Here is a 16,379-nt window from a genome sequence, read left to right on the forward strand (position 1 = left end):
ATCTAGTCTGGCCAAATAGGTATTTAAACTTGGGGGAAGCAATCTGAAAGTTATATGGAATTGATCTGAGAAGCAAACTTACCATCCGGACAGTAGCAGCCGTCAATGCAGGGAAGCTCACTGTCAATGCACTGTGATTGCTGATGACATGAAACAGGGCAACAGTTGATGCATTCGTTGTAGACCAAGGGTTCAGCACAGGTAATAACTAAAACCAGAAACAGGTAGAGAAACAAAAGGTATTACGCTACTGCCTCAGGGCTGAAATAGGATGCACACTTTTCTTTCAGGTACTTATTTTTTGGTAAGTCAAAAGAGCATCTGTTATCTAGAACAATGAAACAATCACTTTCATAACACATGCACACAGAATATACACATATTCATATTCTGTCCACTAAAGGTGCATTGAGAAGGAATAACGTTAAATTACACCAAGGGAGACCCAGGGAAACTCTCTCACAGCTGAGCTATTTAGATACTCAGAAGTGGTAGAACATCCATTAACAAACATTTTTGGAAATAGAGGGGAAATCTTCTGTCATGAATGACAAAGTAGTTTTGGTCTTAGGCAGACAAATTAGATCATCTCTTTCAAACTTACTTTCTGTGACTTCTAAAATGAAGACTTAAGCAAGTGTAATTCAAATTCATTTTTATCTCTTGTGACACAAATTTTATGTATCAGAAAGGCACGAAAACTTTGACAACATTTGAAAGAGTAGCTCTATGAAAAAACAAACTGTTAATCATATTAAAGAATCTCTGATGTTTTAGTAGGAAAGTTCTTAAAACACATTCTAATAAGTTTAGTGCTCTAAATACATTCAGTACAAATTACACACAAAAAAAGAAAATCCATTGCATTTATGTAGCCTAGTGAGTCCATAATTACACTTCCATTGAGAAGTATAAGAGTTCAAAATAGGAGGAAGGACAAAGAAGTAAAAGTATGAAGAGCATGCTTTCCCAAAGACAACTACTAAGTAGTATTTCCAAGTATGAAAGCATCAGCGTACCACACTGCTGAAAGTGCATTCGCCATCCATGAAGCGGCTTTCCTGCTTGGGCACATGCTCTGGCATATTCAGTTAATGCTCGACACCAAGTTGCATTATCAACTGCTGACCTTACACAAATAAGAGTTGACATATTATTTTCTACATACATTCAAACATGCAGTCACAACCTCATGAATGCTCCTACATTGCATACAACCACATTGTCATAATCTAGTTTAATAATGTTCTAAAGTATTGTGTTTGGCTAGGTTAAAAATCTTCAATGCATAAGACATTTTGCCACACTCGAAGACAGGTCATCAATGTATTTGAGACCTGACGCTAATTTTGTGAATAAATTCATGACAGCCAGAGATACAGCAGTATAAACAGACTTGAATAAATTCAGAAAACTCACAGGAAGAAAGTGTAAGATTTCTGCCAATGAGTCACCATGGTACGAGAAAGGGAAATTATGTTCTCCTGTCCTGCCTGTTAATTTAACTAGTCAAAACTGCTTGGAGAAGGAGCATAGCAGGTTATAAAATGATAGCATAAATTCAAATAGTAATCAAATTCCTCTTTTCATTAGATTAACATATGCAGATGCCAAACTGATCTATTCACTATTACTTTTCATTAAGGCTAGAAACACTAATAATATTGCACACTCAGAATCAAAACAGATGCCACATTCAAGGGAAGGTACACTAACAAATTATCAAAGTATCTGGGCCTGATTTTGGTCATCCTTATACCAAAAAAAAAAAAACAACCCAGAAACAACTCCACGGACATTTCTCGCAGTGAAACTAGAACAAGTAGGAAAAGCATAATACTAAAAGAACGTTAGATAAGAACTGATATGCAGAAAAAGACAGACATGAGTTCTGTTAACATTTACAATTAATTGTCATGACAAGAGACAATGTTTTTTACAATAACTTTGGAATTGCCCAAAAACATTCACTTACATGCAAAGATCATTGGTGCAGCTTGCCATAAAAGGAAGAGGACTCACATATTCATGACACTGTTCAAATGGGGGATGTAACAGGATGTTACACAATGCATATGCCCTCTGAAATGAATGAGATAGCTGTTGTGAAGAGAAGGTTTTCAAAAATAAACCTAAGCAGAATAGAATACTACGGAAATCAGAACAGACATCTGAGTCTGGAACTAGGAGTCGCTTTCATCCAGTAGAAGCAGTGGCTAGCAACACATTGCTCTCCATGCCACAGTATTCAAACATTGAAGCTTTTTCCAAGGTCATACCAATGGTACTAAAACATATCCCTTCCCCAGGAAGGAAGGCAGAGACCCTGTTGCAGCTAAGCCCAGATAACCTGAAACAGCCTTCATTTTAGTTAAAATATAGAGTAAAAGGCAACAGAAATAGAACATGTCTGGCATTAGCTTTAATTTCAAAGCACTTCCTTTCAGGGTTATATCTTGAAAATATTGCTTAAAAAGAAAATCTACTTCAATGTGATGGACAGAAGTAACAATAATTCATTTTTTAAACACTGGCAAATTAACTGTGCTCATTTTGTTTTCACCAGCTTGCTTCTTTCTACTCTTCCTAAGGGAAGGAATGGGAACCAGCTCTAGAACTCACTCCTACTTCACAAATTTTCACTCATTTAGTCCCAAATGCAAACACTTCTATTGGCTGCTATGCATACAGTATAACATCTGAAAAGACCAAGAATTAAATTATGAACTCATACAGAAGAAAAGCAGGGGGAAAAGGAGGGGACAAGTGAAGCTCTGCTGCAGCAGCTATTTTAAACCACCTCTCCAAAGAACTGGGAATATTTCTAGTCTCCTTCAAAGTGTTAAATCAAATTCTTGCTCTAATTAGAATCACCAACTACTGTAATAATTCTTTTGTGTTGATTCAAACCTGTAGAGATTCACGGCTTTGTGTCAGGCAGGGTGGTTCATCGAGAAGAGATTTATCCCAATTGGGTGTTCCTTGTGGAGGATTTTCCTGCCAACTCTCTACAAATTCTGTTACATCATCTGTCAGTTTTCCTAAACAAGACACACACACACACACAGTCACACAGAGACTTGGAAGAACAATATTTCTATAGGATTTCCCAGGGAACCATCTCAATCAAAACATCACATTAAGCAGAGAGCACCAAACCCTTCCTACAACTACATGAATCAGCTATTAGTCTGAAGACAATCTGGTCCTTTTAAGAAACAAAAACTTTTGAAAGGGACTATAGTAGGAAGGCTTTTGAATAGCAGAAAGAAGCCTACTCGTGTGATTTGGCAAGGAAGGGCTTTAGTGAGCAGGACTGCCGCAGTCCTTGAACGGAAGAAAGGAAAGAAAACATGTAATAAAGTGTATATACGTATGTCTACGCTGTTACTCTATTAAGACAGTCCCAAGGAGTCTAAAACCCAAGAAAGATGAGGCATTCCTGGGTCACTGCAAGGGTACAAAATGATCATATACATTAACCAAGTAAAGGTGTGACTTGTTCATTTAAGTAGTAATGTCCACGCTAGCTTTAAACCGGCCAAGAAAGGTATTCATCATCGGCAATCAATAGGTTGCGTTGATTACTACTGGGAATACCCACAAATGCGTATCTTGCCATATCTTTATTACTACTGCTCCCCAAGCTAATTGGATAAAGCTGGTATGCAACGAATCGACTTCTGCTACAACCACAGCTTTATGCAACTGAGATGTCCTGAGAAAAGTGAGAAGGTAGAGGGAAAGTCTCTGAATGCAATGATCTCAGTATTATTTTAAGCATTTTCATTTAGTGAGCAAACTATTCAACGGGAGTAAGAGCTACTATTAGCCTAGGGCTGATGCTTTCTAACATCGAGTGGCACACTTCAACAACAGAGGAAACGTCCTACGTATTGCACTCTGAGCTTTAAAGTAGTACTCTACAGAAATACCCTAATTTTAACGAGGAGCAGCAATGAATTAAACAGCCCAAAGCAATGATTTTCAGAAGTTTTTACCGTCTAACTTGAGATACCTCTCAAGGGGCCTGATTTTTCCCCCTGGTTCTTTTTCTTTTATAAGTCTTCACACAGTATTTATTGAAAGCCAAGAATCTTGGAAGTATCTGAAGCTGGTGTCCAAGGATCACTGGTCACTTCTGAAAGTGTTTGCATAAATGAAGTGCCAGATCAAACGAGATTCGGCAGTCTTCATCCATTTGATTTACTAATAAAAATTATCAATTTATTTCCAACAGCAGTATCTCAGGCTTCCACAGGCTCCTATATAAAATTGCTGAGAGGGTAGTGCACATTTAGATTTTACCTTTCAAGTCCAAGGAAACTGAAGTATAAATACCACTGGAGGTAACGGAGTAAGACAGTTTTTTGTCATGCTTTTTAAAGATCTTCCTCCCCAGAGCCCGATCTATATTGAAATCGTCCCTCTTCACTAACAATATAATCTACCAGAAGTATTTCCATATCATATTCTTCATTTCAAAGGTTTCCCATTGTAAATTCAGTTACCTTTACAATTAAAAACTAAGCAAAGTAACATTTAGTTCACCCGAAAAAAAAGTAGTATCAACACAAAAAGAAGTATTTTAAATACTCACCATAACTAGTTTCAAGATCATCCTGCAGGATAGCATTGTTGTTTCCACACAGTCCATGTGTCTTGCCCAGATACTCTGGTGCCATTTTGATATACACTGCAGATGTACCATCCCAAGCCAGGGTAAAGGCATACTGGTGCCTGACTAGGAAGTATCCAGCTAGCTTCTGGATGTGTAAGTTTCCAGTAATATAAGGTAACCGTACTCTGAGAAATAAAACAGAACCAAAAAACAGCTTTACATGAGAAAGCATCACTATCAAAAGTAAATTACTTGCTGATTTAATTACTTCCTCATACCTCTGAAAACCCTGATAAAAATATTGAGTAATTCCACTAAAAGAAGAGATGAAATTAAAAGTAAGAGTAAAAATCAAAGGATCAATATCAAAGGTTATACTTCTTAATACTACATACCACTCATGTAGGTATCACCTTCCTCAGACACTACTCTACTACACGGCTACTAGATGGGGCGTAATTATTACAGCTGTGGTCTGGATAGGTTTTTTTAATCTACCAACAAGTAAGTTCATATCTCTTACCAAATCAGTATCATGACATTAGTTCCAGTGTAACTACAGCATCAGAAACATGAGTGCAATTACCCAAATCCTTTAGAGGTGACTTCACTGCTCATCTTTATCTGTTCATCTCCAGAAAAGAATAAACTAATGGACCTTTTGCAAGAATAAGGAGAAGAATGGCACTCAGGATCATTATTCACCTGCCAAATAAGATGACTAGCATCAAAGTCAAGATTTTAATCAAACTCTTCATAATCCACATTACACAACTAATACTCCCAACCCCACCCTCAGCATGTGAACAAGGAGTTTGGTCCCACTCTTCCCCCCAAACCTGAGCACTCTTTTCAGAGCAGTCTTTTTACAGCAGCAGCAAGTTCTGAAAGTACACGCATCAGTTTCCTTCCAGCTATTTACATTTTGTGCTATAGCAACCAGTAGCCCACATGACATGAGAATTATACCGAGATTACATTCCAGAACCCCATACTGTCATCACAAGTTATTTTTAATCTCTAAATACTAATGCATTAGTAGCAAGCTAAATGACAGCCGAAAAGGAACATAGAAACACAGTCCCCTACCTGTATGGAAAAACTCTGTCCATCTACTTCAGTGTGTCTCACAAGTGCATACGTGGATTTCCCAGAAAAATAATAATAGAGTCCATCGAAAGTTTCAAAGTTATATTGACCCCATGTTCTGCATATATGATCTCTTTCAGCACCTGTATTATACACTAAGAGGAGAGACACTTGAGAAGTACCACTGGTTTTTGCATTCAATCTGTACTTGAGATGTATGTATGTGGTGTGCTATGAAATACCACCACAGAAAAGAGGGAAAAATATTAGGGCATGAAGGAACCTTTAGGCAGAGGGTAGTCATTCTTGTAGCTGTATGAACCTGAGTACAATCCCAGAAACCCAGTTAAGTTTTCTCTCTTTACACACCTGTCTGGCATCTTGGTCCGGTTGCATTAAATCGACTGCAGTTGCACAGCTCTCTGTAGACACACTCACCTCCATTAAAACATGTAAACAAATCTGAGTGGAAAAAAAGAAGGCACATTAAAAATAAATTATTATAGTTTTTGTACTTAAGACCCAGTTCTGTCACCGAATGTAACTCCAGGAATGATGGGAGATGCTGGCTTAGCATTTAAAAGTCCAGGAGACTCCCACAGACCTCCACAAACAGGAAACATACTGCAAAAGCTTCACCTCAAGAAATACAACCAGATGAACTAAGTCTACTGCACATTTGAAGGAGTCAAATCAAAATTGCTGTGATATCCGTTAATCTGACATATCTTTAGTCCCCTAAGCAATGTATAGAAGAAGTGAACAAGTATTATGCAGCAAGAAAAGCACTGTGCCTATATCCTTATATAAGAGACTGGTACAGATAACACAGCATGGGCAAGCTCTACCAGGATAAGCACATGCTACCCTAGAAACACAAGTGTTGAGATCCCCGCTGTAAAACTTTCAGCTGCCCACCCTCCTTCCATCTTACAACTTTTAAGTAAACCAACCACAAACACTTTCCATAAAGACACAGACCACTGCTCTTGTTTCTAATTTTATTAGACAAACTTTAAAGAAAAAAAAAAAAGCTTAAGTATAGTGAGCCTGCTCTAGGGAAAGCAAGCTCCCTAACTCGCAATGACAGGTTTGGGTTTGGGGGAGGCAGGTGTTGCGGTTTTTTACTTTTTATTTTCCCTGGGAAGACTTCCATAAAAATCTGACAAAACAAGCTTTCACAGTCTAAGGAAAGATGTGCACAAGCAGAAACAAAGCTTCTTGCTACTCAGGTTAGACTTTGGGATTAAGTGCTTTTCTAACAATCGTGATATACTCGCTTATTTTGCTAATGTTTGATCTTTTAAAGTTTAAGTCTCTTTAGGAAAGCATATGAATTTTAAGAACTGAGTATTACACAATCATAGTAATTTTTGTGTTTGAAGAATAGAAATTGAGATTTTATTTGTTGCAGACAAGTTGCTCAGAAGAAACTATATTAGGAAGAGACAAACTGAAGACTCAGCTTTCTTGTTTTCTTTCTGTTTATAAACACATCATCCTTGAAAAATAATCTTATATATGAACTAAGTGCTGTCCTGAAACCCAGAATTCACAGAAAAAAAAAATAAAAATCTTTTATCCCATTTCAACGAAACCTTCGCCTATGAAACATCTAATCACCAGCAGTATATACAGAAGTCCTAACATACCTAGATTACCTTCAGTCTTTTGAGAAAGAGGGTTTGAAGCTTTGCTGATGCAGGAAAGATAAAGGAAGGCCCACTTCTGCCAATCCAAATAAACTCTACAATTTATTTAGTCTTGACAGACTTAGACTTCAGAGGAAAGTCTTCTAGGATACAGACCACTGTTTTATGATTCTATGGGTCACATCATCTTTAGGTTTTGTTCTCGCTACTGGCACTCACTAAACATACATGAAAAGCACCAACACCAAAACTAGATTTGGGACTACTTTAGAGGATGGTTGCCTTTTTTTTTAATAAACTGATTGCAAGGAAATAAATGCTTTCTAACAAGTCAAGAGTTGATCATTGACATCCTACTGTCATTAAATGGATGCCGAATTCTTGATTCCAGCAATAGCAACAGAAAAATAAATCCATTTCAAAGGGCATTTCCTCCCTACCTCATTTTTCTTCCCTCTACTAGAAGCTCCTTTGATTGATGTTTTACCAGTACCAATTTCCTATCAACATCTTTTATAGCACATATTCAGTTTGTTTTGCCAGCAGAAAACATCAATAGAAGCACCATTACAGAAGCCAGTGAGCCATACCCTCTTACTAAGAGCTTTAAATACACTAAAATAATCCAAAAGCAAGCTGCAAATGGAGCATATCGTGTGAGTGTATCCCAGCCAAAAGCAACTCAACCTCTGTTAACAATCAGAAACAGCATTTTTAACAAGATGCTACAAACACTCTCCATCTTCCTTTTAAGCCCCTACTTCAGCTTGAGCAAGACTTGCCAATGCCTCTTAAAAACCTCACCTGGTCTGCAAGTATATGTACCACACACAAACTGCTTTCAGACGCACACACCAAGTAGCTGTGCATCCAGCATTTACTTCACATGCAAACTCATCAGTATTCATGGACTGAATGATGTAAATACTTTGCCTCTTGTGAGGCTACCTCAAACACCATCACCAGCTGTTTTATCAAAGTGTGGTCAACGTAGAAGTTTAATGAGCATAAAGACCATATGTAAAGTTCCTTCTGCTTTGTGAGATCCTAGAAACTTAGAAGAAAGAAGTTCTGTGCTCACAAGTGGCTATAATGAGGAAGACTTCAAAAGCTTACATGTTCATCTACTTTAGGCCATGCGTTTGTACAAAATATTTTCTTCAGTCACAAGTTTACAGAACCCTTGCTTACTGAGTTCTGCTGGAATTTGTCAGTACAGTTTATTGGTGTTTATATGGACATTTCCATTTGCAAAAACATTATAAATACTAATCACTTATATGAAGACTTGTAAAATATCTGAACAATTATTTTTGATTGCTTTGTTTTCAACACATACCACACCTCCACCCACCTCCCCACAAAAAAAAAAAAAAAAAAAAAAAAGACGCCATGCTGAAAAGAAAAAGTCAGGTAGACAAAGTAAGAAAGAATGCTCCTTTGCCTAGCTAGCCCAAATATCTAGCTCCTTTCCCTGTCTGGCCAACATGAATTAAATTTAAAAACCAATGTAGAAAGATCCTTACTTATCCTGACTGAGCCATCTCATTTACATACTCACAGTGACCAATCTTGTCACTAATACAAAAGCCTTATTCCTCTCGACAAGAGGGGCAGACATTGATCTCTTTGATCTTGAGTGGTGCGAGACATGTAATCAGAGCTCGGGTCTCTGTTCTTTGCTTCTCTAAGATATGCCCTATTGCCAGTCCAGTTACAATAATCCACAATTAGACTGCAAGTCATGTTCCTCCCAGCTGTACAGGAAGTTAGCCCCCTTTTGATGTTTTGGGTTCAATGATTTCCCTTTAACCGTGGCTCAGGTAACCTGCTTCAACCAGAATTTTTTCTGATTGTGCACACAGCCAGCTGGTCTGGGGACCCTTGCTATCACTGGGAAGGATCTCCCTTGCTCTCCTTAGAGAGAAAGGGAGCTAGTCGAATCTGAATTGGAAGTCAAATGACTCAACGATGAGGATTTTCCTCTTTACTAAGTTCACTTCTGTCTGGGCATGTATGAGTCTAAGAAAATGTTTGGTGGGCTGACCCTGGCTGGATGCCAGGTGCCCACCAAAGCTGCTCTGTGACTCCCCTCCTCAGCTGTACAGGGGAGAGAAAATATAACAAAAGGCTCATGGGTCAAGATAAGGACAAGGAGAGATCACTCACCAAATACCATCACAGGAAAACAGACTTGACTTGGAGAAATTAATTTCATTTCTTGCCAATCAAATCAGAGTAGGATAGTAAGAAACAAAAACTACAATCTTAAAACACCTTCCTCCTATTCCTCCTTTCTTCCCAGGCTCAACTTCACTCCTGATTTTCCTTACCTCCTCCCTCACAGCAGTGCAGTGGGACAGGGAATGGGGGTTGCAGTCAGAGGATCACACATTGTCTCTGCTGCTCCTTCCTCCTCAGGGGGAGGACCCCTCACACTCTTCTCCTGCTCCAGGATGGGGTTCCTCCCACAGGAGACAGTCCTCCACCAACTTCTCCAATGTGAGTCCTTCCCCTCTTCATGAACTGCTCCAGTGGGTCCCTTCCACAAGATGCAGTCCTTCAGGAACATACTGCTCCATCCTGGGTCCCCCACATGGTCACAAGTTCTGCCAGTAAACTGGCTCCAGCACGGCCTTCTCTCTCCATGGGGCCACAGGCCCTGACAGAAGCCTGCTCCAGCATGGGGTTCCCATGGGGTCACAGCCTCCTTCAGGCACCCACCTGCTCCAGTGTGGGATCCTCATGGGCTGCAGGTGGAGATCTGCTCCACCATTAACCTCCATGGGCTGCACAGCCTGCCTCACCATTCTCTTCACCATGGGCTGCAGGGGAATCTCTGTTCTGGTGCCTAGAGCACCTCCTCCCCCTCCTCCTTCACTGACCTTGGTGTCTGCAAAGTTCTTTCTCTCACATATCATCACTCCTCTCTTCCAGCTGCTGTTTTGCCACAGGCAGATTTTTTCTTCTTCCTAAATGTGTTATCATAGAGGCCCTACCACTGTCACTGATGGGCTGGGCCTTGGCCAGCAGCAGGTCTGTCTTGGAGCCATCTGGCTTTGGCTCTATCAGACATGGGGGAAGCCTCTAGCAGCTTCTCACAGAAGCCACCTCCATAGCCTCCCCCACTCCGCCCCCCGCCCACCAAAACCTTGCCACGCAAACCCAGTAAAACATAGTAACACACCTCTTGTGTTTGCTTTTATCCCATTTTACATCACTGTAGTATCCTTCCTTACACTGCTTAGAAGAGCTCTGTGTGCGAAGATTAGTTACTCTCAGCCAGGTAATGAGGAATAGTGCTGATGCAGATTACATTGAGTGATCTTACTACTGCAAACAATGTGGCCTTTAATCATGCAATTCTGCTCAATTAGCACAAAAATACTTCCTCAGGTATCTGGAATAAACCTCCCATAACAAAGAGTTCACTCTGATCTTTGTCATTAAAGGAATATAAGCTCCCCAAATAAGTAACCCATACGATCATATCACAAGTTTAGGTCTCTCCTAGCGACATGAGAAACATCGTAACACCAGCAGAGCTGGGATAAACATCAAGACTAAGCAAAGGCTAAAATTAGGAAAGGTTATGGAAGAATATTGTGTCCTTCATTTACCTGAAAGTGACCTCTATTAAAAAGTCCTTAGCTCCTCCTTTTCCTTTGACATTATGCCAGTTGAGTGCATTGGAATCTGAAATCGAAAACTTTTCTAGCAGGAAGGGGCAGGCCCAGGTAACATCACTCAACTTGCATAAGCAGCAACGTGATTTCTAACCAGTGATGCCATTACAACTTGCAAGTCACTCTGACAACATGACCATCGTTGTCATGAAGTAACTTGTCAAAAATTTCTCCTTTACTAAACAGGGCGAAGATTTGGGATCATCTTATAACACAGGTCTGAATTCTTCTCCGCTCCTCTCATTGCTTAACTCTAACCATCTGATAATTACCAAACAGGCCCCACTCAATATGTGGACAGGGTTATTTTATTCCCTTGGGCTCCCAGACCTCCACTTAGTTAATCCGCCTTCTTAATTCTTCAGTGTCAGGCAGCAAGAGTCTTCAGGCCAGAGCTGGTACCCTACAAGCAGCAGCAGAACCTCATGCCCTTTATTTATCACAGCCTTGGAAGAAATGAGACTGATCTAGCCTGTTCATATCTCATTGCAAGTGTTTCTGGAGAACAGTGTCTGAGCTTCAGAGGTGACCACTGCTTTTGCTCTCTGAACAGAGATGCTTTAATAGCATCACATAACCTGACAAGCGGAAGTTCCAAAACCCATTTTGAAAAACAGTTCAGTCCTACCCAATTCTGGTTGGCCTTCCAAATGTTCTGTACTTAGGCTCCAAGACAATTTCTGCCTTCATGTAACAACTGTTCAAAGGCATCTTTCATCTTCATTAAAATAAGCATTTTTTTTTTGAAATAGTATTGTAGATGCAATATATTTTGTGGGTTTGTATCTAGGATATTGTACCCACTTAGTTTATTATGCTTTCTTACATTACTACTTCTCTTATGAGTACTTAAGATCTCTTGAACTTGTTTCAGTTGCAAATTGACTGTACATCCAGGTATGCTCACCTGTAATTTGTTCTTTTGAACTTCAAACATGTTTATTAGGAATAAAATAAGTACAGCTGAAAGTAATTTATATAACATGAAACCCTTCAGCATGAAGTGAGATACAGTCACTAGAGACCAGCTCTCCGCTTGGAGCACAGAGGTTAACTGCAAGGAAAGCATGCATCTGTATCCTATATGAAAGTTAAGATACTAAATCAAGGAGACATCTAAAGCTTTTTCCACAAAAGTAAAAGCAAACACACACATTCAAGAACATGTCTGACTACTCAAATTACCAGGCACATCAACTTTGAAATACTTGATTTTTGTTTTAACTGTCACATGAATCCAGACGCTCTAACTGAATTTTGACCTCACCATTATCATCAACAGACTATAACGTCTTGATTTGTGACTGATGTGGACCTTCCTGTAGCTATTTTCCTGTAAAACATTAAGCACCTGCTAGTGTTGGAATTCTGTATTTTGTTACTGTTTTGTAAGCCATGGTATGAAAACTTTCTTTAATGCAAATCACTGAAGACAGGTTTCCTTTCAGGATATTCATTATTAGATTCACTTGGACAGAAAAGCTGAAGTATGAAAGATTAATTTAGAGATCTAAAAGTGATCAAGTTTTACTTCAGCTGGGTAGGTAAAAGGTCCAGTCTGTTCCCTCAGTTCTTATGAAGTTGCCTATTTAGCAACTTCAGCCCAAACAGTTTCAGAGCTCCGGAGTGCCATTTGCAGAACTAGACAAAGCCTTTTTAACTCTTAGGATTCTTTAAAAAATGACACATTTCAAAGCTTTATGCAACTGTAGAAGAGAGGTCTGCCTGAAGGTTATCAAACTACTAAAAAGATCAGTTATTTAAACATCAGCAAATTTTATTCTGAAATGGGAAAAAGAAAAAACAAAGCAGTTTGGGCTAAGAATTTGCAAGAAACCTCAACTAGATCTGTAGCCATCCATAGAAAGAGTAGAAGGTATGCTTAAAATTGAATATTTAAACTTTTGTGGTAAACATTCTTGAAATTTTGTGTTTTGTAAGTCTGCATAATTTCCATCACACACTTTCTCTAGAAAGCTTTCAGGTGTCCTTTTGACTACAGGACAACTAATACAACAAATGTATCTTGCATTATCTTTTATCCTTCAACTTTATAGTCTGAAAGCATCTACCCATAATGGCACAAGTTTTGCATGGCATACAGGCTTCAGCAGGACATAACACATGCTTGAAGTGAGGACAAAGATCTCATTACCAGGATATAAAATTTTCCTTTTTCAGATTCTGAGGTGAGTGACTAGGATGTAACTTTAATCCTTCAATACTAAGAGCCTTCTGGCTAGCTGTAGGTTCTCTGCTCTGGTACATCTCTTGAAACCAGCACACATTGTAAGGGACAAGTATCTTCTATAGTAACAGTGACTTTAAACACTAAAAGCTTATTCCTGCTACAGCATTTCAACACAAGAAAACCTGAAGTGTTTAACCTGTTTGGAATTTTCAGCAGTAGTCTGAAACATACTTCCAGAAATAATTTGTTTTGCCTGTCCCGGGTTCTTAACATGCATTAGTTCTGGAGGTTTTGTTCGCGATTTTTGGTTTGTTGGGTTTTTTTTTCATGTGCTTGTTTTAGGTTTCTTAACCACCCATAAAAAAAATTGTGTGGAAGGAAGTTACAAGTTTAACAGCTGTGTAAACTACATCCTAATTGCTGTCAATCACTCTGATAAACATTTCAAAAGTCAAATCCCATATTCCCTGGCTATAAGAAACTAACACAAGAATTTGTCTCTTGGCATTTACTCGCACTGTATCAACTTTTTTGTTCCACTGACAAATAAGACATCACATCGCTTTCTAAGCTGCTTTCAGTTGACTAATACAACACAAAGTTAAAGAGATCTATTGCACAATAAATCACACACTCATCGTACAAAAATTCCATGTAAAATCTGTTGGTTTATCTACATACACAGTTAGAGGAAGCAAGAAGTGTTATTGCAAGAAGAATTGACTGTAATAGGATGAAATATAAGTCCATTATAATCACGGCTTTCTAAGTATGTCATAGAACAATTTTCATAAAGGCATCACTAAACTGGAGAAAGAAGCTGATAAACTACCTTGCTGGTTTAAAAAAACAAACAAACAAACAAACACCAAACCAAAACCAAACAGCTTTACTATTTCATGTTATCTCCAAATGGGTGCAAATCCCAATCCATGGGCAGAGCTATACCAGCTTGCATCCCACTTCAAACAGGAACAGCCAAAACTGAACTATTGTTCTAAGCATTTAGAGTGTGTTACCAAAACTCTTGCACAAAGCAGATCAGGTTGTTTTTCTGTTTTGTTTTTAATATGCCTTTTGCACACAGACAACAATGGATTCCATTTCCCACACAGAGTTTACTGGGACTTAAAAGGTAAACTTTCATGTCTAGATATTCCATTGTTTAAAGAGTTTAATAATTCTGAATTTATTTGCCTCCAAGTATGAGCAATCATTGATCATTTCTAAAGCATATCTCCAACAACATTGTCTTGACAAAGCAAGTACACCAGAAACAGAAAATCCCTATGAAATATCTTTGCCACACAGAAACACAGGTTAGAAAGAAACCAGGAAGCTTATCCTATTACATTTGCAGAGGGCAATGAAACCTAATTCTTGTCAGTGTAACTACATCCTCCTTTAAAAGCGTAGACATGTGATGAGTTAACATGAGATACTTGCTACCCATTTCATTCTCCCTCCTTCTAGATTTGTTCTTCCCTTACTTAAATATTAGGCCTATTTAAGAAGCAATAAACTTGCATACAAACCCTTTTCAAGAGCTCTGTTAAAATAGAACCATGCATCTTAGATTTTTCTAGCTGGTTGCTCTGAGGCAGAACATGAAATCCACCAGGCCCCTTAAAGAAATTTTCATTTGGCAAAAAATAAAACCAGGAAACGAAACAACTATTATGGCAACAAATTTCTCAGCACAATTTGCACTTCTCTTTGGAAGCTGCTTTATTTGATGAAAAAAGAAAGCTAAAAAAATAACTACTTTTTGGTCAACAAGCTAGTGCAACCCTCAAAAGCAAAGAGTTTTACTTGTATTGACTGCTATATTTGTAGAGCAATTTTATCATAGACTACATATACATATATGATATTTTTCATATACTGGAGAGGTTCATAGGTAATAGTTTTTACTTCAGTAATATTATGCTTCTCTAAACCCTTCCATTACTGCTCCACATTCAGCTATACGCTTCTCAAAAGCTGCTGAAAACAGTATGTATGTATTGAAGAAATTAAAAGCTTTTGGAGATGAAAAAAGCACAGCCCTAATCACAATTGGTAAAAGCCCAGTCCACCTATCAGTCTTGCATTTCGTGCTATAAAGCTGGACTACACAAGCCAGACAATTCACCATGAGGTAGGACCCACACACAATGTAACCAATCAGGCTGGCTGAAGAGAAACTAGGAGTTTTGCATCATTAACTAAAATGACTCTGAATTACTTTGCCTCATGTTTCTCCTTTGCACAAGACAAGCATGGCACAGGCTCCACAGAAGAGCTAACACAGAGGACCTTTACCCTCAAGCAGAGAGATTTAAGCCTGTCCACTGCTGCAAATAAGATGAACCAAAAAAGCCAAGATGCAAATTCCTCAAGCAAATGCCCACCACTGCAAGCTGGTGGCTAAGAGTACCTCATCATGCTAACCCATAGATTACATACACAAAAAGCATCCACAGACTACCTCAGCACAAAAGTAACAAACAAAAAACCTCCAAACACAGAAGACATACGGGTCAGTTAATTTAATGGCATCTAGGCAGCATCTTTAGGTACATCACTACAAGAGCAGATTGCCCTGCTGAAAGGTCTTTGTTAGAGAAACTGCAGTTAGAGGCAGTCTGTCAAATGATTAAGCAAGAACCAAGTATAAACTTTAAGCTAAGTCAAACCCCATGATAAATCATCATACTCCCGTGGTACTTTGAGACCAATCGAGGTAGAGCTCCCTTACCCTGAAGACCTGTATTAGCTACTTGAGACATTTTTCTTCATAAAAATAATTAAATTATGCAGGATATAACGGATGAAGTTATTTCAGGTAGAAACATAAGTAACTTACTAGAAGGTCCACATTTCATACTGTGAAGTCTCCTGTTCCGAGATAAAGATATCACAGTAGATGAAGCACTGGAAACTGCCATTGCAGACTCCTTTCAGAAAGAACAAAGAAAGCAGCAGCTATAACCAAGACACCTTAAAAAAAAATATCTTCACAGTCTATCAGTAGATTTACCATTTTTAGTAAGCTCACTGCTTCATATCAGTTTACTAAAAAGTTACCAGAACACCCCATTGTAAACCAAAAAGTATAGTTACTCTACTCAAGCCTCCAATAAAGAAGCAAAGTACAT

The 16,379-nt window shown here is 38.7% G+C and overlaps 1 protein-coding gene across 1 annotated transcript in view; it reads right to left on the bottom strand.

The window, feature by feature from the left end:
- The window catches only part of OTOG (otogelin), a 99,374-nt gene extending 83,205 nt beyond the window's left edge, over positions 1–16,169 (bottom strand). The window contains exons 1-9 of the mRNA XM_086472395.1: positions 16,088–16,169; positions 6,080–6,172; positions 5,711–5,865; positions 5,208–5,326; positions 4,601–4,806; positions 2,911–3,041; positions 1,976–2,082; positions 1,020–1,129; positions 83–208 (exon numbers count right to left, since the gene is read on the bottom strand). Coding sequence (XP_086328521.1) covers positions 83–208; positions 1,020–1,129; positions 1,976–2,082; positions 2,911–3,041; positions 4,601–4,806; positions 5,208–5,326; positions 5,711–5,865; positions 6,080–6,172; positions 16,088–16,169 — 1,129 coding nt within the window. The remainder of the gene's footprint in view (positions 1–82; positions 209–1,019; positions 1,130–1,975; positions 2,083–2,910; positions 3,042–4,600; positions 4,807–5,207; positions 5,327–5,710; positions 5,866–6,079; positions 6,173–16,087) is intronic.
- Positions 16,170–16,379: the final 210 nt, after the last annotated feature.

This window comes from Leptosomus discolor, chromosome 12 (genome assembly GCF_034619465.1).
Source record: "Leptosomus discolor isolate bLepDis1 chromosome 12, bLepDis1.hap2, whole genome shotgun sequence".
Lineage (NCBI taxonomy): Eukaryota > Metazoa > Chordata > Aves > Leptosomiformes > Leptosomidae > Leptosomus > Leptosomus discolor.